At 43.9% G+C, this 18438-nt stretch overlaps 2 protein-coding genes across 3 annotated transcripts in view; one reads left to right on the top strand and one right to left on the bottom strand.

The window, feature by feature from the left end:
- adgrb2 (adhesion G protein-coupled receptor B2) overlaps positions 1-18438 on the top strand; it is a 332454-nt gene that overhangs the window by 271416 nt on the left and 42600 nt on the right. Inside the window, exons 21-23 of the mRNA XM_083646528.1 lie at positions 1964-2033; positions 3552-3618; positions 13015-13100. Of these exons, the coding sequence (XP_083502654.1) occupies positions 1964-2033; positions 3552-3618; positions 13015-13100 (223 nt within the window). The remainder of the gene's footprint in view (positions 1-1963; positions 2034-3551; positions 3619-13014; positions 13101-18438) is intronic.
- Positions 9504-10691, bottom strand: LOC310785455 (obg-like ATPase 1; the record flags this gene model as incomplete). Of its 2 annotated transcripts, XM_083646530.1 has the most annotated exons (2): positions 9504-10445; positions 10590-10691. In XM_083646530.1, 2 exons carry the CDS (start codon positions 10689-10691, stop codon positions 9504-9506), a joined length of 1044 nt encoding a protein of 347 aa, XP_083502656.1. The 2 variants fall into 2 exon arrangements, with proteins under 2 accessions (XP_083502656.1, XP_083502655.1); XM_083646529.1 differs by having other exon boundaries at positions 9504-10691.

Genomic DNA, 18438 nt, shown 5'->3' with positions numbered 1-18438 from the left:
ACCACTGAAACCGCTGTAGAATAACAGAGAAAGACAATCTCGTCAATAATGGCATACAACCTCTAGGGGCGCACAGTCTATAATGTGTATCTCACTGTAGCAGCAGCTTAAACCCTTGGCTTTGCGGGGAGGTTTGCCATGTCGATGAATAAAATGATGAAACCTACAGTATACAGGCAAATGCAGAGCTGTTCAGCAGGGCTGATGGTCTCCCTGTAGCCTACAATATAGAACGTTAACTATCGGTGACATTCCTGATATCATCCACTTCCATGATCTTTAGACATGTTGCAAACACATCCCAGCGTATTGGCCGCTCCTGCACATCACAGCACAGGCTAAATGATGCAACATAAATATACATTATATAAACTCATGGCATAAATGTGTTTTTATTGGAAAAAGTCGCGTCAAGTAAGCTAAAGTCTTGTTGGAGTGGACACGAGCGGATATCACAGACATCACAGTGCAACCGCGTGTTCCTCAAACCTCTCACTTCCCTATTCACGTTGTATTTACGAGGGCTATATATAGGGCAAGAGAGTATGTTGGTTACACTCAGGGTGTAGATTTCATTTCATTTCATTTTGTCCAATATTAAAATATTCCAGAATTGCATGTTGTATTAAAAATAAATATAATTTCTATCTAACACGTTAAGCCTGATTTTGTTTGTGTTATTGTAAAAATGTAGCCGCCGCTAAGCCTTCTGGGAAATATCCGATGAAGGGAGGGGAGGGGTGGATGGGTAGAGTCAGCTGTGTGGAGCCCTGAGGATGTTGTAGGCTACACGCTGTTCTCCGTGTCCACTTGTTGCTGACGGTGGTAATAGAGGAGCATTATATTTTGCTGCAAGATCCCCACTGCTGTAGCACGAACGTTACTGCCATGATTGTTATTGTTGCTGGTGGAGAGAGGTGGGGCTATGGCGTCATCGTTTCAGGAAAGATGCGTATGGGTTGTAAACACGGAAATGCAAGGTTGGCGTCTTCAGATTTAATCACTCTGGGACCCGTTTTGAAAAATTAGCGTATACGGCCAGAACGTATAGTCCCAGAACGCGGTTCCATCTGGACGAAACGGCTATATGACAAAAAACTTTAGCGGATACACCTAAAGTCGTCTCCGTGTGGACATGGCCTAAGTAAAGTAAACAGAAATCTTTTAAATTGATGCAGTATCGACCAAGATGGCTTTAGTTGGCAGCCGTTTTTCCCACATGCCCCGACTGCACTAAACGAGCTTGTTTTCTGAAATATGCGCTGTAGCCAGGTGCTTGAGGAATACATCAGGCACATGGCTATACAATATTTCAGCTAGAAACAGGGTGTATATGACGTATTTTCAAGTCAACTTGGCATCTCAGGGCTTGTGGAGACTTGGATTACACCAGGTGAGCAGTAAGCTATCCCTTTGGATTAATCAGATCCTGTCAGTGGTCAAAACAAGCGTGTTTAGTGCAGTAGGGGCATGGGGGGGAAAATGGCTGCCACCTGAAGCGATCTTGGTCAATACTGCATTAATTTCAAAGATTTCAGTTCATATTACTTACTTATACAGTACATTAAAAAAATATGAAAATAAATAGGGGCCGTGTTGGGGGAAAAAACTCCTTTAATGTGCATTGCAGATGAACAGACAAGGTGTCAGAAGGGAACGCATAGACAATGTCCTGAAATATGTAAAAAAATAAAAAACCACTTCCTTGCCTGTAGCGATGAGCTGGGATCTAAGGCGGGCTTGCGCGCCCGGAGCTAACGCCCCGTGTCAGCAGAGCACACGTCACACTGACAGCCTTACCTACCGAGCGCTCAGTCACTTTCAATCACACAGGCACACGTGCTGCGAACGGGACGAGCAGCTGTTCGCCCCGTGAATACAGGATGAGGCCGCCACGCTTCATCCGCCCTAATAAGGCTTCTTTTATCCTAACCCGCCCGTTTGATCGCCCTCTCGCCCGCAGGTCTTCCAGCCCTCGTTGTAGCCGTGTCGGTGGGCTTCACCAGAGCCAGAGGTTACGGCACAGCCAGCTAGTGAGTACCACCCCCCGGACCCACCTTCACATTTTGGAGACGCATTGCATTTTACACCTAACCCTAAGTGTTAGCTAACTGTTTTTTTTTCTTCTGTTTTTTTACTCTTCTTTTTTCAGTTTCTCTTAGAAATTAGCTACCCTTTTCATGTGATGAATACATTATTCATGTCCACCACACATGTCATCTGCATTTGTGCGCATCTCATTAACATGAGACATGTGGGGTTGAAGTGCTTGGGACAGCATTTGACACTAAAAGCTTCCACTTAAGACTAATAATCAAATTAAATTCTCATTGTTTGGTTGACTCCCATTGAAAAGATCTCCCACCTGTTCAATGGGAGAAGAAATCATCATTTATCCTCTTAAACAAGGCAACAAACCAGTGCAAACCTGATGCATATCTGAGAAGGATTTTTTTGAAGTGTCTCTAAGATCAGATGGGCAGGAATTGGGCCATGGATGTCCGGTCAACACCAGAAACCCAGAAATATCAGCCGTCTGTCCCGGGGTCGTCGGACTGATAGACCCTAGGGTCCCAGATTGCCTGTTCTGGGGCTGGGAGCAGTGAGCCAGCCAGGCGCTGTAACCTGGATTTATATTGTGTTTGTAACACAGGCTATTTAAACGTGCCCGGTAAGTTTCAGGTTTGTCCGATAAAGTAAATGATTGCGCCGCGGACTGCTGTCTCCCTCTGCTGGCAAACACTGCAGGGCACTCAGTCCCTCTTGTCCCCGACACGCCTACTTTTCAGCGGTCACATCAAACCCTTCCCAACGTTCTGCATCCAACAACCTTAGACTCTGTGACTTGTTTGGATGTGTGTGTGTGTGTGTGTGTGTGTGTTTCATAGAAGCGGCCAATTTAAAAAGCATAATGGACCATGTCCACTGGGCTCACCGTTTAAACAGGCAATATCACACAATATGAGCTCTTTTCGTACCCAATCTGAGGTGTAATTGATTCCCCCGGAAACAATTTGACTACAATCTTGAGTTCATTAGATGTTTGATTGTTGTGAATTGTGTCGCGGACAGTTCCCTCTCACTCACTCAAACATATTAAGCAACTCATTAACTCCACAACTGTATCTTACTCAAACTGGATACCCGCTCTCAGGCTTTTCGGCCATGGTCTGATGACATCACTGGAGGACAAATTCTAAACTCATTAAATCTCAATGTCTTTCAAATTATATTTTTTGCAATAACGTTTGGGGATATGTTTTAGTTGAGTACATAATAAATGTGTTCAGTACCAAGGGCCATGTTTATAGGAAGGGGCGGGGGGGGGAGCTTTTACCCATAGATTAAGTGTTTTATCGCTCACTTAAGAAATCCAAGTAAATAGGACCCTTAATTGGTTGTTTACTTGTTGTGCTGAAGCGCTTGGCTCTCAGGGACTGAGATGTGAGACTGGTCAGATCATGTTTTAGCTCCACAACAGTAGTCAGAGAATAAAGCTGTGTGTCGTGGTTGGAATATTTATTTTCTGTCTTGCTCTTTGTTTTTCTTAGTTGCTGGTTGTCCTTGGAGGGAGGTCTGCTCTATGCCTTTGTGGGCCCTGCTGCTGTCATTGTATTGGTGAGTTTCCCCCGCCCCCCCCACATGCACTGTTAGTGTCTCCCCATAGGTTGACCTTGCTGTCAGCTGCTTCAGATGTACTCTGTCATTCGTTGCATTGAATTATTCTACCAATGATTTAACATGTTAGCCTCCAGGCTTCGTTGCGTTAAAACAGCTGCATAATTGGCCTCAGAGGATTTCACATGCATGTGCACACAAGCATAAGCACATACAGTACATGTCAGAATGATAAGTTGATCAGTTTAAAATGTCAGCGCGGAAAACCTAGCCGGATGAAAGAATATTGTAACAGACGAGAGCTCGGGCAGCACGATGTGACACGGGGCTGGTGAGATGAGTAACAAGTAGGCAACCGTGAAATCGCACAAATCAAGAGAGAAAAAAGTTTTCCACTTTTTTTTCATATTACACAAGGTTACTATATGTTGAAGAACGCACTTAATATAACAAACAACTGTTTTCAGATCACTAAATACTTCTCCGAATGTTGCTTTTAGAAGTACAAACATTCAAATAAGCATGTCTTCTTCAACTATTGTCAGATTTCAATGTATGACACATAATTTGAAGGTTTACAATCTGTACTTTCATTATCTGTAAACAACTGGAAAAAAATGTCCTACTTGTTACCCAAAACAGCAGTCCCTGTCACATATTCCACGAGGGAATTCTCCATCTACCTCACCGGCCAAATATCTGGCCCTTATCACCACTTCACAACGCATGAGCCAATATGTTTCAGGCTCCGCTTTTTCTGTTTTCCTGACTTTAAATCCTGTGACTACAGTAACAGTTTCTTTGGCAATGACTGTAAAACACATACATTTTCTGTGTAGCAGAATATATATATATAGAATATAACGCTTTTGTTAGGATTGCATTGATTGGATCTCAGTGACATTTTAATCATCTGCGGTTGTCGCCTGCTGTATGCGTGGCTATTTCTAGGATTAGTTACTGTGGTGTCTACATCAGTCCATGGGTGGATATTTTCACCAATAAGGGTAATACGTCTGGATAGGGTGCTAAAATGTAGCTTAATTACTCCTGTCGTTGCTGTTGTGCATGTCTCTGCTCACGCGTTAGGAAAGTTCTTGTGTTTGGCCATCTGCTACTTGCATACTTATGCCTACAGTAGTTCAGAATCGGCGCTCTGAGCCCTCCGGCGAGCAGTTTTTGGAGCTCTGCAATTTATGGACTCGTCTGGGATTCTCCTGGTGAAATATCTTGTAATGTACGATCCCGTCATATAGTGTGAAAACCACGACGACACAAAGACACAGCGACTGACGACCGTCGGGTAGTCTGTCTGTGCCGTTACACGCCAGAAGGTTAGCATGTAGCTGGCAGCATCACAGGTGTGCCGAGTGATATGCATGTAAATGAGATGCAGGTCTCCCCTCCCCAGCTGATAGGCGCTGGTCCCCGGGCCTCCCGGTGTTGTGTCTGGGGCCCCCGCTCTTGCAAACAGCTGTAACGAGACACAGACCACAGACCTTCCCACAGGACTCGTCTCTAATTAATGAACCTGGCCCTGGGCAAATAGCAGAGCAGACTGACGCTGACTCACAGAGCCAGGGCCAGACATGACTGGCATGGCAAATAATGCTACCCTCACAATGTGAAACTCTGCACGCAGATACCAGCGGCAGCCGCGGCAGAAACGTATTCAGCTGCAAAAGACTTGGAAATTCCCAAATTCAATTGACCACATGAATGCCAGTCTTCGACTGTCCAGCTTCTCACTCAGCTCCGTGCTTCGGATTTGCAGCAAACTCTGTTTTGAATAGAAAATGTTCTGCACACGCAGAACGTGGTGTTGAAGGAAGTAGGGCAGGCATTTCAGTCCATACTGTAGGACCTTGATCAGGACAGATATGCATTACATATACAGTGGAGGTATGTAGAGTCAGTGTGAATGGTGTTTGTCTGTAATGCATTGACATGCACGTCAACACCAGCAGGAGGAAGCAAACAAGAACTGGGCATAGAAAGGGATGAGGAGAGGGAGATTATGGGAGAGAAGAAGAGAGAAGAATTGAGGATTATAGGGACATGTCACCAACCAGCATAGGAAATCTCCCAGATGGGCCGGATTTCTGTGTGGAAAAAGGTCTACATGTGGCTTAACTACAGCGCGCGCGTGCGCGTGTGTGTGTCTGTGTGTGTGTGTGCGTGCGCACGCACACGCGTGAATCTGTATCACTGGGTCAGTATGGCCAGATGTTTGTCAGGCTTCGCGGCGTGCTCCATATCGGTAAGAGAGGGCAGGCTGACTGTTTTTTTTAAAGGTATTCACCACAAACGCCACCCGCAGCTATAACAACTATGTATGAACTTTATTTATTTGTATGACAGTATTTGAATGTGCACCTATGTCGTTTTATATGATGACATGTATATGAGATGGTGTGTAAGCCCTTTGCGACATGCTTGTGATAAAAGCCTATATAAATATACTTGACTATTTACTACTCTTCACATTTACCTACTGTAAAAGCAGTAAAAGCAGTGAAAGTGTTTACCAAGTGCTTTATATGAATACTGTAATAGTAAGAATCTACAAATGAAAACACCCATTAAAAAAAAGGTTAGAATACATATCCTATAATACAATTGCCTAGGTCTGTCTGTTAATCACGATTTTGGTCACGTTTGTGCAATCTGGCAATCCATCGGTTAAAAAATTACTGGAACCGGAACTCAACTCTCCCGGCGGCCACACCCCTTTATGCTAATTTTGCTGACCACTTGCGCTATTATTAAGAGCACTATTAGTTGACCATGCCGAGATTACGTTTTGTGTCACGATTTGGGTCCCGTTTATGACATGATTAGTGTCTGTGACATCACTGATGATGTCACAATTTTGGTCTTTTTTTTTCTTCCTTTTTTTTTTAGGTTTGTCTGCTTTTATTCAATGTGGACACATTAGTCAAAGCGCAGCACATTGCATTTCCAAAATAAAGATTTTATTAGATCCTGGCTCACTTACAGTAAAATCTTGAAAGTTTCTCCCTTGTACCTTATTCCCCATAAACTCAAGGAGGGCAGGAGTGCTTTCCTTCAACCGTATTCCTCATAAACTCAGTGTAGTTCACTAAGAGGGCAGGAGCTCTTTCTAAGTCCTCAATTTGGCAAAATGTTTGGTGTGAAAATGGGTCAGCCAGTATCCTCAAAAGAGAAAGACATTCAAACCCTGGAGGCAGTGAGGGGAGGTGAAAGAAGATGCATTTCAAGCTCTGCAGTCACGGCCAGATGATCCACAGGGAGCTACTCTAGTATGCAGGGTGTAGTTGTAAGATCATGATGTAGTGAAGCATCGTCTGGTATGCAGGGTCTAGTTGTAAGATCATGATGTAGTGAAGCATCGTCTGGTATGCAGGGTGTATTTAAGATCATGATGTAGTGAAGCATCGTCTGGTATGCAGGGTGTAGTTGTAAGATCATGATGTAGTGAAGCATCGTCTGGTATGCAGGGTGTATTTATAAGATCATGATGTAGTGAAGCATCGTCTGGTATGCAGGGTGTAGTTGTAAGATCATGATGTAGTGAAGCATCGTCTGGTATGCAGAGTGTAGTTGTAAAATCATGATGTAGTGAAGCATCGTCTGGTATGCAGGGTGTATTTGTAAGATGGTAATTGGTAAATTGACTATTTATAGAGCGCATTTTATATAGTCTATCGACTACCCAAAGCGATTTTACATGAATACCTCACATTCACCCATTCACACACCGACGGCGTCTGCAGCCATACACGGCGCTGACTGCTCGTCGGGAGCAGTTAGGGGTTCAGTGTCTTGCTCAAGGACACTTCGGCACACTGCCGGGAGGAGCCAACCTCGAACCGGGAACCTTCCGATTCCCAGGCGACAGCTCTACCTCCTGAGCTAATGCCGCCCCTAGATCATGATGTAGTGAAGCATCGTCTTTTATTCAGGGTGTAGTTGTAAGATCATGATGTAGTGAAGCATCGTCTTTTATTCAGGGTGTATTTGTAAGATCATGATGTAGTGAAGCATCGTCTTTTATTCAGGGTGTAGTTGTAAGATCATGATGTAGTGAAGCATTGTCTGGTATGCAGGGTGTAGTTGTAAAATCATGATGTAGTGAAGCATCGTCTGGTATGCAGGGTGTAGTTGTAAGATCATGATGTAGTGAAGCATCGTCTGGTATGCAGGGTGTAGTTGTAAGATCATGATGTAGTGAAGCATCGTCTGGTATGCAGGGTGTATTTGTAAAATCATGATGTAGTGAAGCATCGTCTGGTATGCAGGGTGTAGTTGTAAGATCATGATGTAGTGAAGCATCGTCTGGTATGCAGGGTGTATTTGTAAAATCATGATGTAGTGAAGCATCGTCTGGTATGCAGGGTGTAGTTGTAAAATCATGATGTAGTGAAGCATCGTCTGGTATGCAGGGTGTAGTTGTAAGATCATGATGTAGTGAAGCATCGTCTGGTATGCAGAGTGTAGTTGTAAGATCATGATGTAGTGAAGCATCGTCTGGTATGCAGGGTGTAGTTGTAAGATCATGATGTAGTGAAGCATCGTCTTTTATTCAGGGTGTATTTGTAAGATCATGATGTAGTGAAGCATCGTCTTTTATTCAGGGTGTATTTGTAAGATCATGATGTAGTGAAGCATCGTCTTTTATTCAGGGTGTAGTTGTAAGATCATGATGTAGTGAAGCATCGTCTGGTATGCAGGGTGTAGTTGTAAAATCATGATGTAGTGAAGCATCGTCTGGTATGCAGGGTGTAGTTGTAAGATCATGATGTAGTGAAGCATCGTCTGGTATGCAGGGTGTAGTTGTAAGATCATGATGTAGTGAAGCATCGTCTGGTATGCAGGGTGTATTTGTAAAATCATGATGTAGTGAAGCATCGTCTGGTATGCAGGGTGTAGTTGTAAGATCATGATGTAGTGAAGCATCGTCTGGTATGCAGGGTGTATTTGTAAAATCATGATGTAGTGAAGCATCGTCTGGTATGCAGGGTGTAGTTGTAAAATCATGATGTAGTGAAGCATCGTCTGGTATGCAGGGTGTAGTTGTAAGATCATGATGTAGTGAAGCATCGTCTGGTATGCAGGGTGTATTTGTAAAATCATGATGTAGTGAAGCATCGTCTGGTATGCAGGGTGTAGTTGTAAGATCATGATGTAGTGAAGCATCGTCTTTTATTCAGGGTGTATTTAAGATCATGATGTAGTGAAAGGAAGTCAGATTCTCTCCCAAGCCCCAAAATAAGTCAATAGAAGCTTTGCATAAATCAACATTCTGCATTCAAGGGTTTCTGATCAGGCACTTTCACGCCTGCTTTGGTTGATCTAAAATAACAATAATATTCCTCCCGCTCAGAACTGAGCACAGTCCGAGTCTTGGGTGCAAACACTGCGTGATGGCTTGCATTCTCTCTTTCTTTATTTTACATAATTTTGGGCAAAATTTGCCCAAAGTATTACAGTTTGGGAATGTACTTTACTTTATTTAATTTGGCAGACGCTTTTCTCCAAAGCGACGTACAACAGTGGTAAAAACAGTACAGGTAATAAAAAGTCAGTCGTACTGTGTACGTAGAATAACAATCGAGACTTAAAGTGCCATCGTGCCATCGTGAATACAGTGTCATAGATAAATATCAGACATACAAACGTACAATCAACGTTAAAACTCAACTATTTCCCTTCCTTTCAAGTCATGCATGCTCATCAGTGTGAAAGTATAATAAAGTGAATGTATGATCTGTCTCTATAGAATGTTCTTCTATATTCCTCCTGTTCTCTGGTCCGATCAACCTCCGGCCCTCTGGATCAAGCTCTTAAGGGCCGGACTAGACTGTATTCTGAGCTCTCCCTCTGTTGGCTGTCTGGTCTCCTTACTTCTTCTTGGGTGCGTTGGGTGTTTTGAATTTGAAAAAGATAATGTCCCCATCCTCCACGATGTAGTTCTTACCATGTTGCCTGTATTTGCCGGCGGACTTGACAGCATTTTCACTGCCCTCCTCTTTGAAGTCGCTGAACTTCATCACCTCAGCAATGATGAAGCCTTTCTCAAAGTCAGTGTGGATCTTCCCTGCGGCTTGGCGAGCCTTGCTGCCTTTCCTGATGGTCCATGCTCGCACCTCATCTGGTCCCGCTGTGAAGAAGTATTCCAGCTGTAGCGCCGCATAGCCTGCCTTGATGATTTTGGACATTGCACTCTGTGTCTTCTGTTCCTCACAGTACTTATTGCTCTCCTCATCAGACATGCCCTGCAGGTTAAACTCCAGCGCTCCACTCAGGGGGATGACCAGAGCACCTGGGTCATGGGTGTCTACCCACTCCTTGATCTTTGCCAACCACTTGTTCTTTTTTCTGATGTAATCTTTCTCTGAGAGATTCACCAGGTAGATCATGGGCTTGGACGTCAAGATCAGGTATTTGTTCAACACCTCAATATCTTTGTTGTTCCAGTCGTGGCAAAATCGGATGTGTTTCTTCTCCTCCATCACCCTGTTCTTTATCTTCAACATGATATCATGTTCAGGTTTGAGTTTCTTGTCACTTCCCCAGATGGCCGTCTTCTCCAGCTTGTCCCTGATAGGAGCGATCATCTCCCCATCCTTCAGTCTCAGCTCCTCGTGGATGATCTCCATGTCCCTCACTGGGTCAATATGACCCTCCACATGGATAATGTCCTCGTCATCAAATGCACGGATCATGTGGTAGATTCCATCACAGGCACTGATGTGGGAGAGGAAGGCATTTCCAAGTCCCTGTCCTGCGTGAGCGCCCTTCACCAGGCCGGCAATGTCCACTATGTTGAGAAAGGCCGGAACCTTACTGGCCGGTTTGTGGAACTGGCAGAGAAAATCATAGCGCTCGTCAGGAATGGGCACCCTGCTCTCATTTGGGTCAATTGTGCAGAATGGGAAGTTCTCTGCAGCAGCTTTGCTTTTGGTGAGCACATTGAAGAAGGTGGATTTCCCAACATTAGGTAATCCCACAATTCCTATTTTCAGAGAAGTTCCAAAGCGTCCAATTAATGGAGCCTGTTTTGGGGCTTCTGCCTTCTTTGGAGGCATCTTTATACTGTAGCTGTTATTTGCCTATGGTGTACGTGGTGGTACTGTATTCACCAATATGTTCCAACACAGGGGTCAGCCAGTTACTTCCTATTGTGTTTACACTTCCTGTGACAGTACAGTACTAGTGACCAGGTAGAACAGACGGTGTTTTGAACAGGAAGTCATAACACAACTGGGTCAAGTGGATTGTGCTACATACAGTAAGGTGAATACACTCAAAACATCACTCTGAAGAGCAATGATTTTGTTCGTATCATCAGTGACCTCGCTGATAATGTCACGAGTTTGGTCGCATTCGTGACATCACCAGGGTATGTGACATCACTGATGATGTCACAATTTTGGTCACGTTCATGCCATCAGTGTCTGTTGATGTCACTCTTGATATGGACGGGTGGTGTGAGTCACGATTTTGATCAGCATTATTATTATAATAATAACAAGGACAAATTCGGCCCAGGACCACATGCGTATATACAGAATACACCACATTGACAGATTAGCTAAAAAGAAGACACATGATCAAACTGTCACAGTAATCAAGAGAAGTGAAGCAAAGAAACATCGTACACTGTTTCAAGCCATCTCAGCCTTCAAGGTTAACATTCAAGTTCAAGTTAATTTATTATCTGCTTTCACAGAAATGTGTTGTAATGTGCAACAAGTGCCAATGTACCAAAACATCAGAAAGTACAAAAAGATAAAAGACGAATGGGCACATACAGACTTGCAGCAATATAGAGTCCTAAAACCAGACATAAAATATAGAATATAAAAGATAAGGACAGCCATAAATCCACCTGGAATTTGTAGAAACAAGCAAGTCCAACCTATCCACCTCATTTCCATTAAATAGACTACCCCCCCCCCCCCCCTCCCGTTCAGCCTATCAAGTAATTAAATAGGCTACGCCCAGACTCCCCCCTATCTACCCCCCTGCTTAATAAGCAGGGTGATGGCATGAGGCACAAAAGAGTTTTTGGTCGTGTTCAGCCGACACCGCGGGACTCGGAGCCGCCTGCCCGATGGAAGCAGCTCAAAGTCCTGCTGGAGGGGATGAGAGGGATCGTTTGCTATTATTTTTTGGCCCAACGCACAGTTGCTGCCTTCTGGCTGTCAAGGAAGCCCTGTTGACGGGTCGACCGATGATCTTGGAGGCCATTTTGATCAATCTGGCCACCTTATTTTTAGCTTGCAGTTAGTTAGACTATTGTACCATACAGTGCCACAGTCTTGGATGATACTCTGTATGGTGGAACAAGAGAACAGCTGGAGTATTTCCGGGCTAGCCCCATAAGCCCTCAATCTCCTCAAAAAGTACATGCGCTGTTGCACTTTGGCACAGACATGATCCACCTGGATAGACCAGCCCAGGGTGTGGTCCACCCGCACACCCAGGTATTTGTAGGATCCCACCTGCTTTATAGGAGTGCTGTTGCTGTTGTTGTTGTGCTGGTGTTCGGTCGGCAATTGACCTGGCGTCGAAGATTACCTCCTCGGTCTTTGACACATTTAGTACCAGTGCATTCTCATCGCACCACTGAACCAGATTGTTCACACTGCCCACATCAGATGGAATGTCATTGCAGAGCTAATGTTAGCACAGCTGGCCTTCCCGGCATAACCAACACAACAACAACAACAACAACAACTGGGATAAAGTAACAGACACAGACACAGTATTTTCAGATTTTACCAGGTAACGTTACGGCGCAAACACTAGTGCAGGAGCATGGCCATGGCCATTCACACCCGAAGCACTCTGTTTGGCTCTGTGCCAGTCACAACTTGTACTGACTTCCTGTCTGGCTGCACACAATCGCTCGCAGCAAAATAGACCAGGCATGGAAAATATACTGTAGGTGCGGGCCACGAGCGACCCGCGCCACAGCCGGTCGGAACGGCCTCTGTTAACAAGGGACGCCGAAAGGAAACTGGCTGCGCTTCCAGACGCTTGGTGTTGCTTCAGCGTCCGGTGTGTTTGCATCGTTAGTCCAGCTTCCTCACTGACTTTTCTCTAAGCCCTCTGTTTTGTTAGGTTCCTGTATGCCAGGTGACTTGTAGCTCCCGGGAGCCAAAGTAAAGTATCCAGAGTTAGCTTAAGGTTAGCTGTTAGCTGTTTGGTTTTGGAGTCCCCGACACAAGCCCTAGTTGTTTCATTTCAGGTCAAGCGTGAGGAAGGGGTTTTAATTTGGTTTTAACGTTATGCCAGCTCGAGGAATATGAAGTGCTAGTTTAGTATCAATGTACCGTATATTAGAACAGCTGTTGTGGACAAGTTTAATCACACATTCATAAACCTGTTGTTCCTCTCTCTTAGGTGAATATGCTGATTGGAATTGTGGTGTTTAATAAGCTCATGTCTCGAGACGGCATCTCAGACAAGTCTAAAAAGCAGCGAGCTGGGTAAGTTAACTTCCTACAGTAACCCCTATGTGACTCACCCCCCCCCCCCCCCCCCCCCCACACACACACACACACACACACACACACACACACACACACACAAGACAGTATCTCCCACAAAACACACCCTGATTCCTCATAGCCGCTTCAGACGTGTTGTCCCGTTTGACACATACAAACTCATGGTGACATGTTCATTGTAACGAACTCAAACCGCTTTCAAGGTTCTAAACACACACCCACACATGTACACCTGTGCCCGCTTTGAGCACAGTCATCAAATTGTCCAATTTGGCAACGCAATGGCAGGACATCTGCTCTGTTCTGTTGTTTTCTTGAATCAAACAATTTTGTAATTCATTATCACTCCCACATTATGGGTTCCATCTCTTGCCTTGTTTCTTGTGACACAGGGCGACTCTAGGCTCAGTTCTCATGAGTCTCGATCTGTGTCGCTCAACTAGAGACTCAGAACTTTCGCCTCCTTTTCTCGTTCAAACTGGGTGGAAGCAATTTGAGAGTTTAAAAAAAAATGCATCGCAGAACCAATCCAGAGGCTTTAGGGTGGCCCTCCGTGCAGAAGGGGCGGTGACATGCAGAAGTCGTGCGCATAAAACAGAATCAAAGGATGTAACATTGCTCGGGACTATTTCCACTGTTTTCAAAAGTTCTCTCTGTGTGATTCGCTGTATGTATCTCCAGTTTCTCCGAGAGCGTCATTTCAGGTAACGTGACAAAGGGCCGTGGGTTTGTGAGCGGCCGTTCTCTCTGCCGTTCAAACTACTATCTTTGGGACTTCCGGTTATGGCGGCTTGCTAGGAAGACGCAGCCTTTAACGCTCCGCCACTTTCTGGCTTTATTCCTGACAAAACCCACTTTTCTGAAACAGGAGGCAGTGCCGTTTTTTGAATTAAGACATTGAAATGCCAATTACAAACGAGAATACACCGCAAACACGGACGAAGACGTTGCAATCCAAATTGGACTTCGCTGCGGGAAAGGCTAAAGAATCTGGTAGCCTAGCTGGAAAAATGGCTCCTCCGCCTAGCAGTGAGACCCAACACGAGGGGGCTAACGATAGCTCGGAGAAAATCCTGGCTGCCATAGGCACGCTGAAGACGGACTTCACCACGAGATTTGACGGCATTTTAGCCGCAATAGAGGGAGTGAGGAAGGATGTGCGCGAATGCTCAGAACGGGTAACACAGGCAGAAACAAGAATCTCATCTACTGAGGATAACGTGAACGTCATGCAAGCTAAAGTGCTAGCCCTAGAAGCTAAAAACAAGAGCCTGGAAAATCAGCTTGGAGATCTGGAGACGAGATCCAGGCAATCTAATCTGAGGCTGGTAAATCTGCCCGAGGACGCGGAGGGAGGGGATGCTTGTGCGTTTCTGGAGGCTTGGATGCCTGAAGTATTGGAATTGGCGCCGCTACGGAATGGGATGGTGCTGGAGAGGGCTCACAGAATCGGACCAAAGAGGGACGCCAATGCACCCCCGAGAACTCTTATCATGAAGTTTCTGAACTACAAGGACAAGATGAATGTGGTGACGGCAGCCAGAGCAAAGAGGCGAATCCTGTACAAGAACCAACAGGTGCGATTCTACCAAGACTTGGCTACGGGAGTGCACAAACAGCAGAAGATGTTCGACGCGGTCAGGCAGAAGCTACGGGGCATGGGAATCAGATATGGCATGATGGTACCGGCTCGTCTACGGGTGACATACAAGGAGGCGACACGCATATTCGAGAGCCCATCCGACGTGGAAGCATTCATCGAGCAGGTGGAAAGAGAGAATGCGGCAGGCTGAGGGAAGCTACTGGTGGTAACGTTAAATGGCGGCACAGGAGCCATGTTTATTTTTGGGGTCTTATCACGTTCGAAACTAGATACACTCAGTGACTGAAGGCTGTTCTTATTTTCTTCAAGTAATTGGACCTGATGATTATTTAATAGTTGGGTCTGTTTTTTGTTTTTGCTTTTTGAAAACGCAACACCAGCATAACATTTGAAAGTGACAAGGTAAACTTGGCTAAACCCAGAAGTGGCGATTTTATTGTAAGCTGAGAACACAGAGTGTGGTTGGTCGGACTGGCCATAACTAGCTGTGACTTGGAATATTATTATTTGATTTTTTACGGACTTGGCTACACTTTTTGAGGATTCGACTTGGAGAAACGTTTTGGAGTCAAGCTGCCCGAAATGTTTGCCTCCATTTCCTGAACAATGACACTGGGTTCGGCTGGTATTCTGATGGCGTACTTTTATTTTGAAACCGTATGGGAAGTGAGTTACGGATTTACACTTGCACTTTTACACTTTCGTAAACTAGTAGCCTATGCATAGACACTGGAGTGGTAAGCAAGGCAAAGAGGAGGACACCGGATTTATTTTTGTTTACAGCCTTTAGACAGGTGGATGTTTATTTATATATACTATTGTTGTTATGGATGATAGCCTGGGTCTACGTAAAATATGTTGGCTTTTCCAGGGCTTAGTGTACATATGTATACGTAAAATGTGGGGTTTGTTTTTTCTTTTCCTATAACATTGGCGGAGAGTAAAAGGCAGTTAGTTAGAGAGAAGCATAGTCGGGCTGACTCACTCGGAGTGGTCTGTTGCTGTAAAGGGAAGTCTCAACAGGAGGAGGGGGGGTTACCTTTAAAGGTAGATTTGTATGGGGTCAGGGGTTAAGAGTTCACAATGGGTCTATGTCAGTTTTATTTGTGTTTGTCTTGATTGTAATGGCTATGACAGGCTGGGGAAGTTTATCATCGGTTTTCTAAAAAATGTCTAGTACACTAAAAACTAAAATTACATCGTGGAATTGTAGAGGGCTACAAAAAATCAAGAAGGTTAAACAGGTTATGAATAGGATTAAGGCAATGCAATCTAGTATCGTGTTTCTTCAAGAAACGCATTTGATGCATAAAGATGAGTTGAAGGTGAAGAGAAGGTGGAGAGGCAAAGTCTTCTCAGCTCCGTTTACTTCACAGGCAAGAGGTGTAATGATTTTGATTCATGAGTCAATTCCACTACAGGTGAATAAGATAATTAAGGATAAGAGGGGACGATATCTTATTATAAAGGGGATGATTCTGAACGAGCAATTGATTTTGGCAAATATTTATGGGCCAAACAATGATGACCCGATGTTTTTCCAAAACCTGTTTCTTACTCTATCTACTATTCCTGGTAGTTGTGTGATAGCAGGTGACTTCAATTGCACCTTGAAGCCAGAGATGGACAGGAGCTCGGGAGTTGATCAATCTCATACTCGATCTAGGGAGGTAATTCACCACTTCATGAAAGAAATGAACCTGATAGATATTTGGAGGGAAAATAATCCAAATGACAAAACTTTTTCGTGTTACTCTGGTACACATCAATCTTACTCACGTATTGATTTTTTCCTGATATCAGCAGGTTTAAAACATAGAATCAAAGATTGCTTATACAGTATGACGCCATACTAATATCGGATCATGCACCAAATTCATTAGTGTATCAAGACCCCAATTTAGTGAGAGATGTCCCTAGGTGGCGCTTTAAGCAAAAATGGTTGGCGGATCCTGGCTTTGTCACATTTTTGGAGGAACAAATACAATTTTATTTTGAAACAAATACAACAGAAACATCGGCAAGTTATAGATGGGAGGCTTTTAAAGCTTTTATTAGGGGCCAAATAATCAACATAACTAGTTCTAAAGCTAAGCAGACGTATCAGAAGACAAAGGCATTGGAAATAGAAATTAAGACATTGGAAAAAGAATACTTTCAATCAGGTTCCCCTGGAGTTCACCAAAGATTGCTCCTGATACGGTCACAATATAATGAACAATCGGCATCAAAAGCAATGGCCAGTCTTTTAAGACTTAGACAAACATTCTATGAGCAGGGAGAGGCGTCTGGGAAGGTGCTGGCGTGGCGCATCAAACAGTTAGAGAACGAGAGGGCCATCATTTCTTTACAAAATAACCTAGGAGAGACTATTGTAGATCCAATTGGAATAAATGAAGCTTTCAGAAAATATTATGAAGAGCTTTATAGCTCAGAAATAAGCTACGACGAATCGGAATTGAACACCTTCTTAGAGGGAACCGATATACACTCAGTACCAGAAGAGTTTAGAGCAGATATAGATAAAGACATAACGTTAGAGGAAATAGCTATAGCAATTGATAGTATACAATCAGGAAAAACACCGGGGCCCGACGGATTACCAATTGAAATTTATAAGAAGTTCAAAATTAGATTACAGACACCCCTTTTAGAAATGTTTATTGAATCCTTTGAAAATGGAATCCTGCCACGCTCCTTAAGAGGAGCATTGATCACGTTATTGCCAAAACCGGGTAAACCAAACAACAAATGTGAGAACCTGAGGCCAATTAGTCTTTTAAATGCGGATCTGAAAGTGTTATGTAAAATTTTAGCTAGAAGGATTGAAGGGATAATACCAAAAATAATAGGAAAAGATCAGAACGGTTTTATTCGTGGCAGGCAAGGCTTTCATAATGTCAGAAGAATTCTGAATATTCTCCATTACCACAAGGGGGAGCCAGACACTGCTTTATTGTCATTGGACGCCGAAAAGGCCTTTGACAGGGTAGAATGGCCATATCTTTTTGAAATTCTGAACCGTTTTGGCCTAGGGGATAAATTTTGCAAATGGATAAAATTACTTTATACGGAGCCATATGCTGAAATATTGACCAATGGAACCATCTCAAATACTATCAAGATAAAACGTGGCTGTAGGCAAGGGGATCCGGTGTCTCCATTATTATTTATTTTGGCAATTGAACCACTAGCGCTGGCAGTAAGCATTCATAGGAACATCTCAGGAATAACTATGGGACAACAGGAGCATCGTCTGGCCTTATATGCAGACGATGTCATTATTTTCCTCAAGGATATAAGAAAATCTATCCCGGCCTTGATGGATTTAATTAAAGCATTTGGAAAGATTTCAGGCTATAAGATAAACACAACTAAAACTGCAATTATGCTACTAAACCAGGCGGAAATGAGAAATCCGCCAGAAGAAGCCGCTCAGTTCAAAGTGGTGGAATGTTTCACTTATTTAGGCATTCAAATAGTTCCATCTCTGGGGAAAATTGTAGATGTGAACTACGGACCATTGCTGTCGGATATTTCAAAATCAGTAGATAGGTGGTCTTCGATTCCAATGTCATTAATAGGGAGAATAAATGTCCTCAAGATGAATGTACTTCCCAAGCTGTTGTATTTGTTTCAAAATTTACCATTGCCACCTCCGAGCAATTTGTTCTCTCAGCTAAAGAAACTGTTTATCAGATTTTTATGGAATAA

Source organism: Poromitra crassiceps (assembly GCF_964638095.1).
Source record: "Poromitra crassiceps genome assembly, chromosome: 11".
Classification (NCBI taxonomy): domain Eukaryota; kingdom Metazoa; phylum Chordata; class Actinopteri; order Beryciformes; family Melamphaidae; genus Poromitra; species Poromitra crassiceps.
This window is presented reverse-complemented; position numbering and strand designations above follow the sequence as displayed.